Here is a 13494-nt window from a genome sequence, read left to right as displayed (position 1 = left end):
GTGGTGCAAAAAAATGAAATGAAATGAAAATGAAATGAAATGAAATCTTATTCATAATGTAAACACTCCTTATTAAAATTATTTTCCCTATGTTCAATCAATCAAAACCGTTATCTGTTACTCTCAGGTGAAAATCCTGAATTAAGAGATGAGTCCGTCTTGTTGCCTACCATTCTGCAATGCAGTGCCCAGTGCACCACTCAGTGTGGAAAGGGTAGTGATGATGATACTTGTCTTTTCACCATCAATGTCTTTTGGCGGAGGGACAGGATTTTGACAGCTAGAGCTGGCATAACCGCGAACATGTTAATTTAATAACACTCTGAATAACCTCCTTGCTAAAGTCGATATAAGGATTCTTATCAAGTTCTGCCTTTTTCCGGCTACCTACTTATATATTTATCGTTCTCCCTGATTGTCAGCTGGACAGCTTGAGAGCCCTCGTGAGGGAGAACCTTTCCTTCTTGCACAGGGAGATTCTGTCTGCGCTGATAGTCATAGAAGTGCATGCTCGGGACATTACAAAGGCCCTTCTTGACACCAACGTTCAAACGGAGTTCGACTTTGAGTGGATTTGTCAGCTCAGGTAAGCACGCTGATTTTTTAAATTACAATTTTAAGCATAGTACAGTACGTTTGAATGTTTAATAAGCCTATGTTAATCTTTTAGTGCCTGCCAGTGAAGCAAGTAAAGATACAATTTTTGCTTGTATAAGCACGCACATTTGAATGATTTATTTGTAAACTTTTTCTTACTGTTGCATAGTAAGCAAAGTTGAATAATGATTTGAACAAACTGTACTTTTTGTGTTCTTCATAGAATTTACGTACATATTCCAATATAGTCTATCTGAGACAATAAACTAATAGTACTGAGAACTCTTTACATCTCCTTGGTGGGAAGTAGACTCGAGAGTGGCTCGATGATTTGAGGGCCACATGAACTGAAGTACTCTCTTATGATAGAGAAAATCCAAAAGATGTTTCTGAAATATCTCTACATGAGAGAGTGCGGGTATTATCCTCGACTCTACCCGATTGAGTTTCTCCTGGGTATGCATGGCTTCGAAAAGTTTAAATACTAGAACTTTATACATTGTTGCGCTGTATGGTTGATAATCCTGAGATTATGATGAGCATTGGTTTGTATGTTCCTGATAATTATCTAAGACAGCGTCAGCATAGATTGTTTCATATTCCGATATGCAGGAGCACCCTGCCTGTTTGGAAGGGCTACCGCTATGCTGAACAACATCGCTCTGGATGTTGATCTGTTCCATGTATCCGAAGGGGTTTTCCGGAGCAAGATTCTCCTACTACTTTGACATGAGTCTCTTTCATGTATTTTTTATATGTTTGTAATTTTAGATAAATTAATTGAATTGAATTTTTTTTAAATCTTTATTTTAGTATGTTTCATTCTCTACATTACATTAATTCTGTGGCTTGGATCGATAAGGACAAATGTCATAAGTTGTAATATTACGGGAGAGTAATTATTTTGCCATTTTGTGACGGTATAACGAACTGTTCGGAGTCTTTAATAAAAAACATTACAACACATACATGTATTTATAGAGTAGTTAATACAGTAATACAAGTTTTTTAATTGACATAGAGGGTCAGTGATTTATTTACCATATTGTATATATGCTCGTTGTTTGTCAGTTTATAGTCCAAAACAACTCTTAAATCTCTGATGGACTTAACTACATAAATTTTAGAATTTTCTATTAAGTACTCGAAGGAAATTGGTTATTTTGTTCTATGAAATGACATTATGTTGTACCATACGTGAAATGTCTCGCTTGTAGGACCTAAAGGGCTAGTAAATAATCTATTGTGGGAAAGAATTGGCTATGACAGTGCTAAAATATCATCTTCTGAAAATAATGGCGACTTCCTACCAAATTTAACTGTCCAAATGATAATAATTATTACTATCGTAAGATTTTAAAAAAATATATATCTTCTTGTTTCTCAGTCCGTCATTAACTATTCAACATGATTGCTAATATGTTGATTCATATCTGATTTGGTTTCCTAGATACTACATTGTAGGCCAGGAGCCCAAGCCTCACGAGGGCCCCATATCGGAGGAGATCGAACAGACGGATGATTTTCTGGACACGTCCATGTACTACGCGCAGTTCTCCCAGCAGATGATGTATGTGCGCGCCCTCAACACGAGCTTCCCGTACTACAACGAGTATCTCGGGAACAGGTTAGTTAGATAATTATGTACTGTTCCTTGTATTATTTTTTACAGACTATTGATTTGAGCATTTTCATCTCTAGACATTTTACTTTACGGTTTCTAGAGCACAGTCAGCGCGTGATCCTTTGAAGTTAGTCTTTTTAAGTTTTCTAAGTTTCCATCTTCTTTCGATGGGACATCAACACAGACGGACAAGAGTTCAGTTCAGAAAACTAGTACAAGTACCAAAGCATTTATTTGTTGTTCAAAAGGGATTCCATCTCATGGTTGGCCTTTACCCAGTTCCTTCCATTTTTACACCCATTCGCTCACAAAATGGACACACAACGCTTTAATGTTTGTCACCAAGCCTCCGAGCTTCCATTCCATACTAGCCTCATCACCTCCATTAAGCCGTTGAATATGCAATTGGATTTGCCACCCGTCTTCATATTATATTTTTTATATTTCTCCTGTAAGAAAACAATATTTTCTTCTTTTCCCTCAGTGGCCGGTTGGTGATTACGCCTCTCACGGACCGTTGTTATCTCACTCTCATGGGGGCCATGCATCTCAACTTTGGGGGAGCTCCAGCAGGCCCCGCGGGTACTGGGAAGACAGAGACCACAAAGGTAATTTGGTTGTAATCTTTCAACGTCATATGACAATTAACAGAATAACTAAATCTTTGATATGAAACCTAAGGCCTTTTACTTCGGATCGCCGTGATCAGGAATCCGTAAGGAAACTCGTCTGAAATTGAAATGCGGGGGCAAGCGAAGGTCTTAAGTGAAGTTTTTTTTTTTTTTATATGGGAGTTGCTTTATTATTTATCTTGCTTATGATATACAAGGTTTATATTTCAGATAATTGGATTTTTACGCAATTCTTTAACTTTAAATTTAGCTAACTGTTGGGGATCAGAAAGGATATACTTAAGTGGGCCAATCAGAAACTTCTCAGCATTTGCTAATGTGTAGAGGAAACCACTCAAAACTCTTCAGGAGAAGCCGGCCTATTGACAGTAGTCAACAGGCCTTCCATTCCACTAGAAAAATGTTTGGCATTTCTTTCTCTACTTTAGTTTATTTTACCAATTGCCTGCACTATTTTGACCATGTACGATACTACCTCTCGTGTGAGTTCTTTATTACCTATCACCGATGGGATGTTGCATAGTTAACCCAGGCTTCTGCATCGCGCCTCCAGCTGTTGTTTCTGAAAGCTGAAAAAAAGGCTATGCATCAACAGATGAGGGACATCTTGAGGAGTTTCATCATCCCATGGGCAGCTGTCGATCTCGGAGAGCTTGAAGTGATGCAGGAAGCTCATGAACCCACCGTGACCCATAAGAACCTGGGTAAGCTCGTAGCCAGCTTTCTGCATTCTCCTAAAATCAAAGGCATGGAAAATGGTAGGGAAAAACATCTCAAGTGAAGTGAGGTCGAGTAGAAAGCAGAGTCAGGAAGGGAGATAGAAGATATGAGTAAAAGCCAAACATTGACGTCCTTTGAAGGAGTAGTGATAATGTATTTGAAAGTGTGCATGTTATAAACTGGGCCCCCCACTTGAATCAGGCGTGCGGGCCTGGAGAGAGAGAGAGAAGAGACTGACTGCTCACCGTTTAGTCGTCTTGCTCCCTCCACATATAAGTGCGCTCCATCCCAGCCCTTAGCCAGTCTAGCGGTGACCGGGCAGCGTGAAACAGTGCATATTCACTTCTATAAAACTAAATACTATTCTTAATACCGAGGAGGTATCTTACCCGCACTAGGTACCCTAAAATGGTGGCAGTCCCAAGAGGGGCTGCTCTCCGCAGTCGACGCCCGTAGCATATGATATGCATAGCTAAAATGTGTATTTATTTTTGGTAGGATTTGGCCAAAGCTTTGGCAGTGCAGTGTGTCGTGTTCAACTGTTCGGATCAGTTGGACTTCATGGCTATGGGGAAGTTCTTCAAAGGTCTGGCAAGGTAAATACAACATATTGACAGATATAGAAAGCACATTTGAGAAAGGAATATGGAAGATGAATCTTATCCATACTAATAAATGTTTCAGCTTTTTTACTGTAAAAAAATAACACAAATTTTCATTCGTAATTTTTGGGTTTAAAACGAGCACATATAGAACGGCTCTTAGTTGGCGTCACGGCTCTTAGCCGGTGCACTTCTAACAAACATTGCCTACAAAAATAGTGCGGTAATATGTCGTTTGTCTAATAGGGTGTGAAACATCTTGTTTTCAGGAAATTCAAAATATGCGTATTTCAAACTTTTGTCAGAAATTTATGTCACAAGGAAAAATAATAATATTGTTTTTACTGATTTGCTAATTAAAAAGTAATAATAAAATAAAAACGATGTCAAAAGATCATATTGTTTATGAAGTCAAATTGAATTTTCTATACGGAATAATTTATATTTATTAAAAAAAATATTTGAAGCATTTAAATTTTCATGCAAATATACACATTTTCATAAAGTAAATTCCATACTATAGGCAATTGACGATAACTCTGTTAGCTTTGTATTGTAATTGGGGCACCAAGAAGATGGATTGTAGTCGAAACTAGTTGGATCAACTTAAAATAAAATGAATAAAAATCAAACACCCTTTTCTGGCTAATTTATTTTCCAGTTCCGGAGCCTGGGCGTGCTTCGACGAGTTCAACCGCATCGATGTGGAGGTTCTGTCTGTGGTCGCCCAGCAGGTGGTCAGTATCCAGCGAGCGCAGATGCAGCACCTCAGTCGGTTCATGTTCGAGGGCACCGAGATCGGCCTCAAGCCCTCGTGCTCCGTGTTCATCACCATGAACCCCGGATACGCGGGTAAGAGACTCATTCATTTGACAAAGACTGATTTATTACCATAAGGATAAAAGTTATCTTCAAACGAATCGCATATTGGTATACCAGATTCAGCATGTTATCTCAAAGATATGTTACGGGAATGTAAGATGATTTAAGAAGTGTAAGCGCTTTATGTATTACAGTGTAAAAGTATATTTTTAATCTAAATTTCATGTCGACCTTACCAGGAATATAGGTGCATCATACATTGTGGATTTACAAGGGTTGATTGATATGCTCCATGTCTGACGTATTTCGAAGTGGATTATAAAACATTTTTGTACCATATTTTTCAAGGTAGTCCCCCTGGACGTGTATCCACTTTTTCCAGCGATGCTCCAACCACCAGCTTCCTGGTAGAATATTTGCTATTTGCTGACACTTTTGTCAAAATTTATGGGCTTACTAAAGTCTATTTTGAATACTAACCCTCTTCCAAGTAAAGTGTCGCTGTGCCGAGGATTTTTACGACACGTGTTTATTGTCCCTAACTAGGGAATTCAATCCCGCAAGATAATTTCAATCCAGGTATTTGCGGGACCGAGCCATCTTAGTCCCGCTGGATCCAGATATTAGCGGGATCCAGCAGTGTGAACCACCTGTGAACTTAGACCTCGGAAATCAATCGTAATAAAGACCTAATCGTTTTCGTGGTTTTAATTTTAACCCAAAGCAAACAAACTTTTTGGTACATCTTAAGTGTTTTATTAATACTTTTAGACATAAAAATTAAGACATAAATTGACGTGAATAAAATAACACGCAAAGAATCAATTGACATAACAATATAAACATCAGAAACGTAAAAATAAGTTTATATCGATGGCCATAAGTTGACAGCTCGTAACTGACATTTCAGAAATAGAGCTACCGACATTATTGTCACTAGTCAATAAACAATATAAAAAACCTAGAAAGTTCAGTTTACTTTGATTTATCTAAAACAATGAATATTCAATGAATAAATCACTGCGTTGCGTTATAATTACAAGTTGTAAAGCTAGGGTTTCCTAGGACAGCGGTGCCCGTATCTTAACGGCCATAGTGAACGGTGATGCGGTGGACAGACGTCGTAACGGTGACTAGAGAGTGGTTTCCTAGGAAAATGGTGTTGATAACATTAATGGCCGTTAAGATACCGGCACCGCTGTCCTAGGAAACCCTAGCTTTAGCCAGTCCACGGACACGGGCCCGGGCCACCGCGTGCAGAGTAACGCGCGTGATTCACGCTTCTCTGTAATCCTGCCAGTCCAGCGGGATCCCGCTAAATTTTCGACCGAGATTAGCCCAGCAAAATGTTGCGGGATCCCGGGATTGCATTCCCTATCCTCAACTGATTAAAAAATTGCTCCACGGACTGGCGACTGACTTCTTTGAAGCTGGATTCCAAAAGTGGATTAGTCGTCAACAAAAATGCGTTGAAAAATCTGGTGATTATGTTGAAAAATAGTTAAGAAGTTAAGCTTTCCAATGATGTATTTTTCATATTATTGTTATCAAAAACACTTTTCACTTTGTGGTATGACATTTTACACTTATTTGGTTTATATAAATTTATAAACAAATAAGTTTAAGATGTATTTTTCAGTTCAAATAAAAAATGCCTTAAACCTGAAAAAAATTGAGAACCTTTTTTTTACACAACCCTTGTAAAACATTATTTTTTTAAGTAAACGAATAAATAACTATCCCTTTGAAGTAAATATAAACCTTGTACATTATTAGCAAGGTAAAAAAGAATGCTACTCCCATATGGAAATAGGAAAAATATGGAAATTTTTAGTTGCGGTTGCCAGTGACCTATGACCACTGGGTGCGGATAGGTAATCGATGAAGATGGTCGCACTCAGAGTTCAGTTGTTCTATGTAATGTTGATGTCTTCAAACTATAACTCGCAGGAAGGACTGAGTTGCCGGATAACCTCAAAGCCCTCTTCCGCCCTGTGGCCATGATGGTGCCAAACTTCGCCCTCATTGTGGAGATCTCCCTCTTCTCGTACGGCTTCACGGAGGCTAAGCCGCTCGCCATCAAGGTGGTCACTACCTTCAAACTGTGCTTCGAACAACTCAGCGCCCAGGTCAGTGAGTGAATCGAACCGTGTTTTTAGCTCTTTTTGTGAAAGTGTTTACTTAAACCAGCCAATCAATATTCCCTTCTCAAAAATGTTTTCCATATCAATATTTACTATCTTATTTATCCTATCTGGACTCGAGAAATGACTGCCTGAAAGATTTATCATGGCCTCCGTGACGCAACGGATAATACACTTGAGGGAACACAAACATTTTATGTCATTTTTTCAAGCCTGGGTTTTCTGTGCTATTACTCACTTTACTGACAAATTGGACTTCTGGTTTTGAAATAAACTAATATTATTTCCAGGATCATTATGACTATGGAATGAGGGCAGTAAAGACGGTCATCACAGTGGCCGGGAACTTGATCCGTCAGCTGGAGGATACTTTGGATGAGAAGCAGATAGTTCTTCGAGCGCTGCGCGATGTCAATGTCCCCAAGTTTCTGAGGGACGATCTGATCCTCTTTAATGGTAAATTCTGCTTGAAACTTGTTAACATTTTTCTAAACATATACCCAGGTATGTTTAATGTGTGTTTAGCTTAGTACCAGGTTTGTATAAATTTTCATGTGTAATATCGCATTTAACTCAGTTTTATGATATAATATCTGATTTGTATGAATTTGGATGTGTAATACCATATTTAGCCAAGTTTGCAGTTTTAATATTGTGTTTTGGTAAATTTGCATGTCTTATATCGTGTTTAGTTAAATTTGCCATTTTAATATTGTGTTTTGGTAAATTTGCGTGTGTTATATCGTGTTTAGTTAAATTTGCTGGTTTGATTTTAAGTTTTGCTAAATTTGTATGTGTAATATCGTGTTTAGCTAAATTCGCTGGTTTGATATTGGGTTTTCCTAAATTTGCATGTGTAATATCGTGTTTAGTTAAATTTGCTGGTTTCATATTGGGTTTTGCTAAATTAGCATGTGTAATATCGTGTTTAGCTAAATTTGCTGGTTTGATATTGGGTTTTGCTAAATTTGTAGGTGTAATATTGGATGTACCTAAATTTCCAGGTATAGTATTGGTTGTTGATAAATTACCTAATATTGAGTTTTTTTAATAAACTTGCAGGTATTATATCGGATCTATTCCCCCTGGTGGAGAACCCGGCAGTAGACCACGGAATACTTGAAAAGTCCATCAGAGTCTGGATGGGCAAATTAGGATGTGATGAAGTTGACAGTATGTACTCTGCCTTGCTTTGATTATTTATTCAATCCTAACAATTTTTTGTCTATCACTAGGCAAGCCTGTTTGGAAAGATACATTTATTTTCATGTTAAAATCCAATCCAAAAACTGTGAAATCAAAATTTTTGACTAGCCTTTGGACATTGCTGATTCGACTTAGGTATTGTGTTTATCAATTAAATCACATTACATAAAGCCAGCTGTACATTCGAAATGTTTGACTCTTATTACTACAGTAGCTTACCATCTAAATAAGTTTATCATGTGTATTTATTTGCCCTCTATAAATTTAACTTACTATGATTTATTTTTCAACAGCTTATGTCCACAAAACAATTCAGCTCTATGAGACAACTGTCGTAAGACACGGCCTTATGCTTGTGGGGCCAGCTGGAGCCGGTAAAACTAAGGTATGTTTCTTACAATGAAGTGCTGTTCGTCGATCACCATCGAACACTATGGCCCGAATGTACCAATGTCCCGTTTTTGTCATATTGCAAACTCGTGACAAAATCTGAACTAATAATAAAACGCTTTTGGAAATCTAAGTTTGTGGACCCTAAGATTTGTGCACAGGCCTCGAGTCTAATACCAATACTAATACTTCCATTTAGGAAAAAGGCAAAGTCACAAAATTCAATTTTATTTAAAGCAATCAAAAAGTATTACGAAATGGAAAAAAATATTTATGAAGAAAAAAACATACCAAAATTTAAAATAATGGTGATAAGACATATGTGATAAACAATTTATAAATTAAATATATTTGCAATGTTATTATTAGAACACACATAACAATATGTATGATATGTGTGCCCTATTTTAAGATTTAAATAATAATAATAATACCCGTATGCAGAGACAAAACTTAAGGTGAGGAAAGTACATTCTACTGTCTCTACCTTCGGGTTATTCTCAGCATTTGAGATTAGAATGTACTTTCCTCACCTTAAGTTTTGTCTCTGCATATGGGTATAAGTGTTGTTTTGATGGTACCACTGACCCAATTCCTTGGTCAAAGTTCTTAATCCCAAACCATTGATAAAAAAGTATGGAAGGATAGGAATTTTCTCAAACTTGCAGTTATATATTCCTACTTATTTTGTTATTGCAGTGTTACTATATATTGAAAGCGGCCATTACAGCCCTGAAAGGTAAGCCGTGTCCGGATGGTACGCCCTTCACGACAGTTCACACGTTCTCACTCAACCCTAAATCTATCACCATGGGACAACTGTACGGAGAATTTGATCTGCAAACGCATGAATGGTTTGTACTTTCTTTATTGAAAACCTAATTTAACAAAATACCTAAGTTTTACCTACCATTACAATTTAAGTGCAAGCTTGTGTCAAGCAAATGGCAGCTTCGTCTTACCGGTTCCCTGCAATCGGTCTACCCGATGTAAACGGAGGCCTGGGTGCCTGGCGAACCAAGAAAACACTGACCGCTAGGTCAACCTCAATAGCCCTGAAAAGGGCGGTGTTGGTGCAAAGAGGCAATCACAGTCTTGGCAGTGAAGGCGGCAACCAGCAGCGAAGTCCAGAGAGGGGAGCGGAGCGGGCGACGGGCGTCGGAATGAAACACACAACTCAAGTGTCTGGAGCGAACTGACTGTTTATTTTTATTTAGTACACATGTTTTAAAGTTTATTCGGTCAACTTGTATGTACGATGAACAAAAAAACAGTGACGATAAAGATTTTTTTTAAATTGTCTGAAAGACCTTATCAGGGAACTATGGCAGCATTTTTAATTACTAGCCTAACACCTATTTTCCCAATAAAAAACTGCTACATTGTTGATGTTTTTTGTTGATTTTTCTTGATAAAACTCCATAGTAAATGATTATGATAAAATTATAAATCCCTGTCAAAAATCAAGCATTGTGCTAACTTTATCTGTTAAAATGTGTATTTTCCACTCTGTTGTATTTCGCCATGTGTTCTTTTCCCACCTTTTAAATAATAAAAGCTTAATCCCAATTTCGGTCCAAAAACTCCCAAAACTGAACTGTTTAACAAACTAGTTGTAAATATTTATGTTTCTGTCCCCTGTTAAAATACTTATTTGATCTTATCTCCAAAATATGTTAAGAATAGTATAAAAACTGTAAATGTTGTAAACAATTCACCAGTCTTGAAGATGCCTACCTAGGCGAAAGCGCTCGTTGGTCAAAATAATACAAAGTAAAACTAAACCAAGAAGTTTCATTTATAAGTTTATTTATAATTTTATCATAATCATTGCTACATATTATTTTTCTTAATGACAACAGTACAGGTAATAATATAAAGTGCTCCCTGCAAGCCAGCTACATTTTAGTAAAGTGTCACGGTTAGAGCACGACCTTTGACTTGAATATACATTGTTTCTTAGGACCGATGGTATACTGTCGAGCTTGGTGCGTTTGGGAATTGCAGCGGAAGATAAAGACAAGCGCTGGTACGTGTTTGATGGTCCCGTTGACGCCGTATGGATTGAAAATATGAATACGGTAAGCATTCTTTACAGATAGATGACTCTCAACTTACATATAATTCAGCTTCTTCTTATATGAAATAATTGATTTAAGGGTCCTCCTTACTAGGATGACCTATTCTTAGGCAGACTGTACAGTATTCAAATGTCACAGAAATGTTTTTCAACAACTTGAGCACCGGCCTAATACGCATAAAACTTACCCTGTGACCTTGTGAAATTTCATAATTTGTGAAGGGTTTCTTAAAAGTGTTCTAATTATAAAAATGCTGGGTTAAATCAACTGAAACTTAATCTGAATCTTAATCTTCAAAATCAAACGTCAACTGCGAGCGAAACTGAGCAAAACCGTAATGGCGAATAGCAATATGGCAAATGCCCACGATAAGCCGTGAAGAAAAAAATGATTTCAATGGATAAAGGAGATTCCTTTATTTATCGATATTGCAAATAAGATGACAGTTTTGGAGTGGTTCGATTATTTGCTATTTATAGAACTATGAAAAGTTATAATTAAAGTCACTTCGTGTCAATAAAATGCAGATTTTTAGACGGCTGGTAAACCACGTGAAAACACGTGACCAGGATACAACACATGTTTATACAATCACGTGTTTACACGGCTCCGGGATACAATGTGTTAAATTACCTCTGTGCCAATGTGCTTCAGCCAGTTTTTGATTTTTTTTCAGTGCTTCCAAAATCTGTGAATATAATATGCATCATGGCGGGTCTAAATGCTGGCCAATACATTAGCAAATACATATTGGCAAAAATGGAGAGAGGGGTATTTGTGATTGGCAGAGCTGGCATATGTACTGGCTCGCAATCCGTTTGTCAATTGTCGGATTTTCAACACAGATCAAATGGTGCTGGCTGAATGCTTGTAAATGCCTCCACATGTAGGCCCAGCTTTTAGTACGCTACAAACTATCAGAGAGGGAGGGTGCATGTGATTTTTTGTGCGCTTTTGACGTCTGCACATTGGCCCGCACAGACAGATACTGAACGACTCGCCAATGTGTGGGCGGATTAGCGATTTCATTGCCAATATGTCCGCCTGCATATAGCGTGTACAGCCACTTTAAGAGTGACAAAAAATTTCATAATTTTACTCAATCCTTAGATTTTTTCAATTACTTTTGTTGTTTTTGGTTTGGTAAAAGATGCATAAAATTGGAAAAGAAAATATTTGCAAAATCTTAGCCTTAAAATTAAAAAAATATATATACATAAATTCTAAATCATTTTCTAAAAATGTTGTTTATGACTTTTAGGAAATGGTTTCAAAATTTCAATATTTAGATGGGTAAAGTATAAAAAAAAGGTCTTCAAATCAAAAGAATTTCTCCTCAAGTTGTCTTGTTTACTGGCCGGATTGTTCAGGTGCTGGACGACAACAAGAAGCTCTGCCTGGCCAGCGGAGAGATCATGAAGATGACGGAGACGCAGCGCATGATATTCGAGGTGGAGGACCTTGCCGTAGCCTCCCCGGCCACCGTATCCCGCTGTGGGATGGTCTACATAGACACCACGGTGGTGGGGCTCAAGCCGCTCCTCAACATTTGGCTCAAGACGGCTCTACCACCGGTAAACAGCCAACTCAATTTTAGTAATAGTCAATAATAGTCTGTAATGGAGCCGTTTACAACAGAATATAAATATTAGAGACGGGTAAAAAAAAAATTGAACCTTAAGAAGTTTTTCACAGGTTTTTTTTTTTTTTTTTTTAATAAACAACGAAACTCTTAAAGAACTAGAACATGTGACTTATCTAGGACTCACAATGGACAGACAATTAAAATGGACAAAACACATAGACGGACTCACTAAAGTAATGGCATCACTACATAGCCTCTTCTACAAAATTAAAGATTTTATATCAAGAAAGGAAAAAATTATGATGTACGAAGCCTATGTCAAAAGTAAATTGAGTTACATGATCGCCTTCTGGGGAACTGGTAACAAGACAGACATAACAAGAATACAAAGACAACAAAATAAAATTCTTAAACTAACATACAACCTACCCTACCTGACCTCTACGACTGAACTGTACAAAAAAACACACCAGTTTGACATAAACTACTTGACTAAAATTGAGACCTTAAAAATTGTGCACAAAATAACACTGGGAAACATACAAGACGACGACATAATATTAGTCAAAAATGCTGACATACATACATATAACACCAGACAACAAAAACACTATCATATTGAAAAAGCAAAGACAAACACAGGACAGTCAAAAATACTACATAATGGACTTAAACACTACAACGACCTACCTTACTAATTGAAAACTTTTAATGGAGACAAATTTAAAATCAATCTGAAAAAGCACATGATGACTGAACTAACTAGACTAGACGAGACATAAAATGACTAGACAATATTAAATTTCTAATGTAACCCTAACGGGTTTTTTAAAATTGTAATTAAAAAAAAAATAAAAAAAATGCTACTGTCAATAAATTACTTGCCTAAAAAGAGGAGAATTATAATTATTAAGAATTTAGGTAAAGCAAAAAGAGAAGCGCTACAAGGGTGGACAAGGGTGGACAAGGGTGAGGAAAGAGGGTGGGATAGTTGGCAAGGAAAGAAATCTTATCACAGAATATTTGCAGATTACATCACCTATTTTTACAATTACAAATATTAATAAACGTCTATGAGGGTGTTCGCACCA

At 37.2% G+C, this 13494-nt stretch overlaps 1 protein-coding gene across 1 annotated transcript in view; it reads left to right on the top strand.

The window, feature by feature from the left end:
• The window catches only part of LOC148277275 (dynein axonemal heavy chain 1-like), a 120090-nt gene that overhangs the window by 27976 nt on the left and 78620 nt on the right, over positions 1-13494 (top strand). Inside the window, exons 26-37 of the mRNA XM_088233104.1 lie at positions 423-586; positions 2048-2224; positions 2706-2829; positions 4072-4169; positions 4837-5027; positions 6948-7126; positions 7432-7597; positions 8204-8314; positions 8641-8732; positions 9437-9591; positions 10701-10818; positions 12189-12392. Coding sequence (XP_088089230.1) covers positions 423-586; positions 2048-2224; positions 2706-2829; positions 4072-4169; positions 4837-5027; positions 6948-7126; positions 7432-7597; positions 8204-8314; positions 8641-8732; positions 9437-9591; positions 10701-10818; positions 12189-12392 — 1779 coding nt within the window. The remainder of the gene's footprint in view (positions 1-422; positions 587-2047; positions 2225-2705; positions 2830-4071; positions 4170-4836; positions 5028-6947; positions 7127-7431; positions 7598-8203; positions 8315-8640; positions 8733-9436; positions 9592-10700; positions 10819-12188; positions 12393-13494) is intronic.

The sequence above is a fragment of the Micrasema longulum genome, unplaced genomic scaffold (assembly GCF_059751315.1).
Source record: "Micrasema longulum isolate JH-2025_06_02 unplaced genomic scaffold, ASM5975131v1 h1tg001057l, whole genome shotgun sequence".
Taxonomy (NCBI): Eukaryota; Metazoa; Arthropoda; class Insecta; order Trichoptera; family Brachycentridae; genus Micrasema; species Micrasema longulum.
This window is presented reverse-complemented; position numbering and strand designations above follow the sequence as displayed.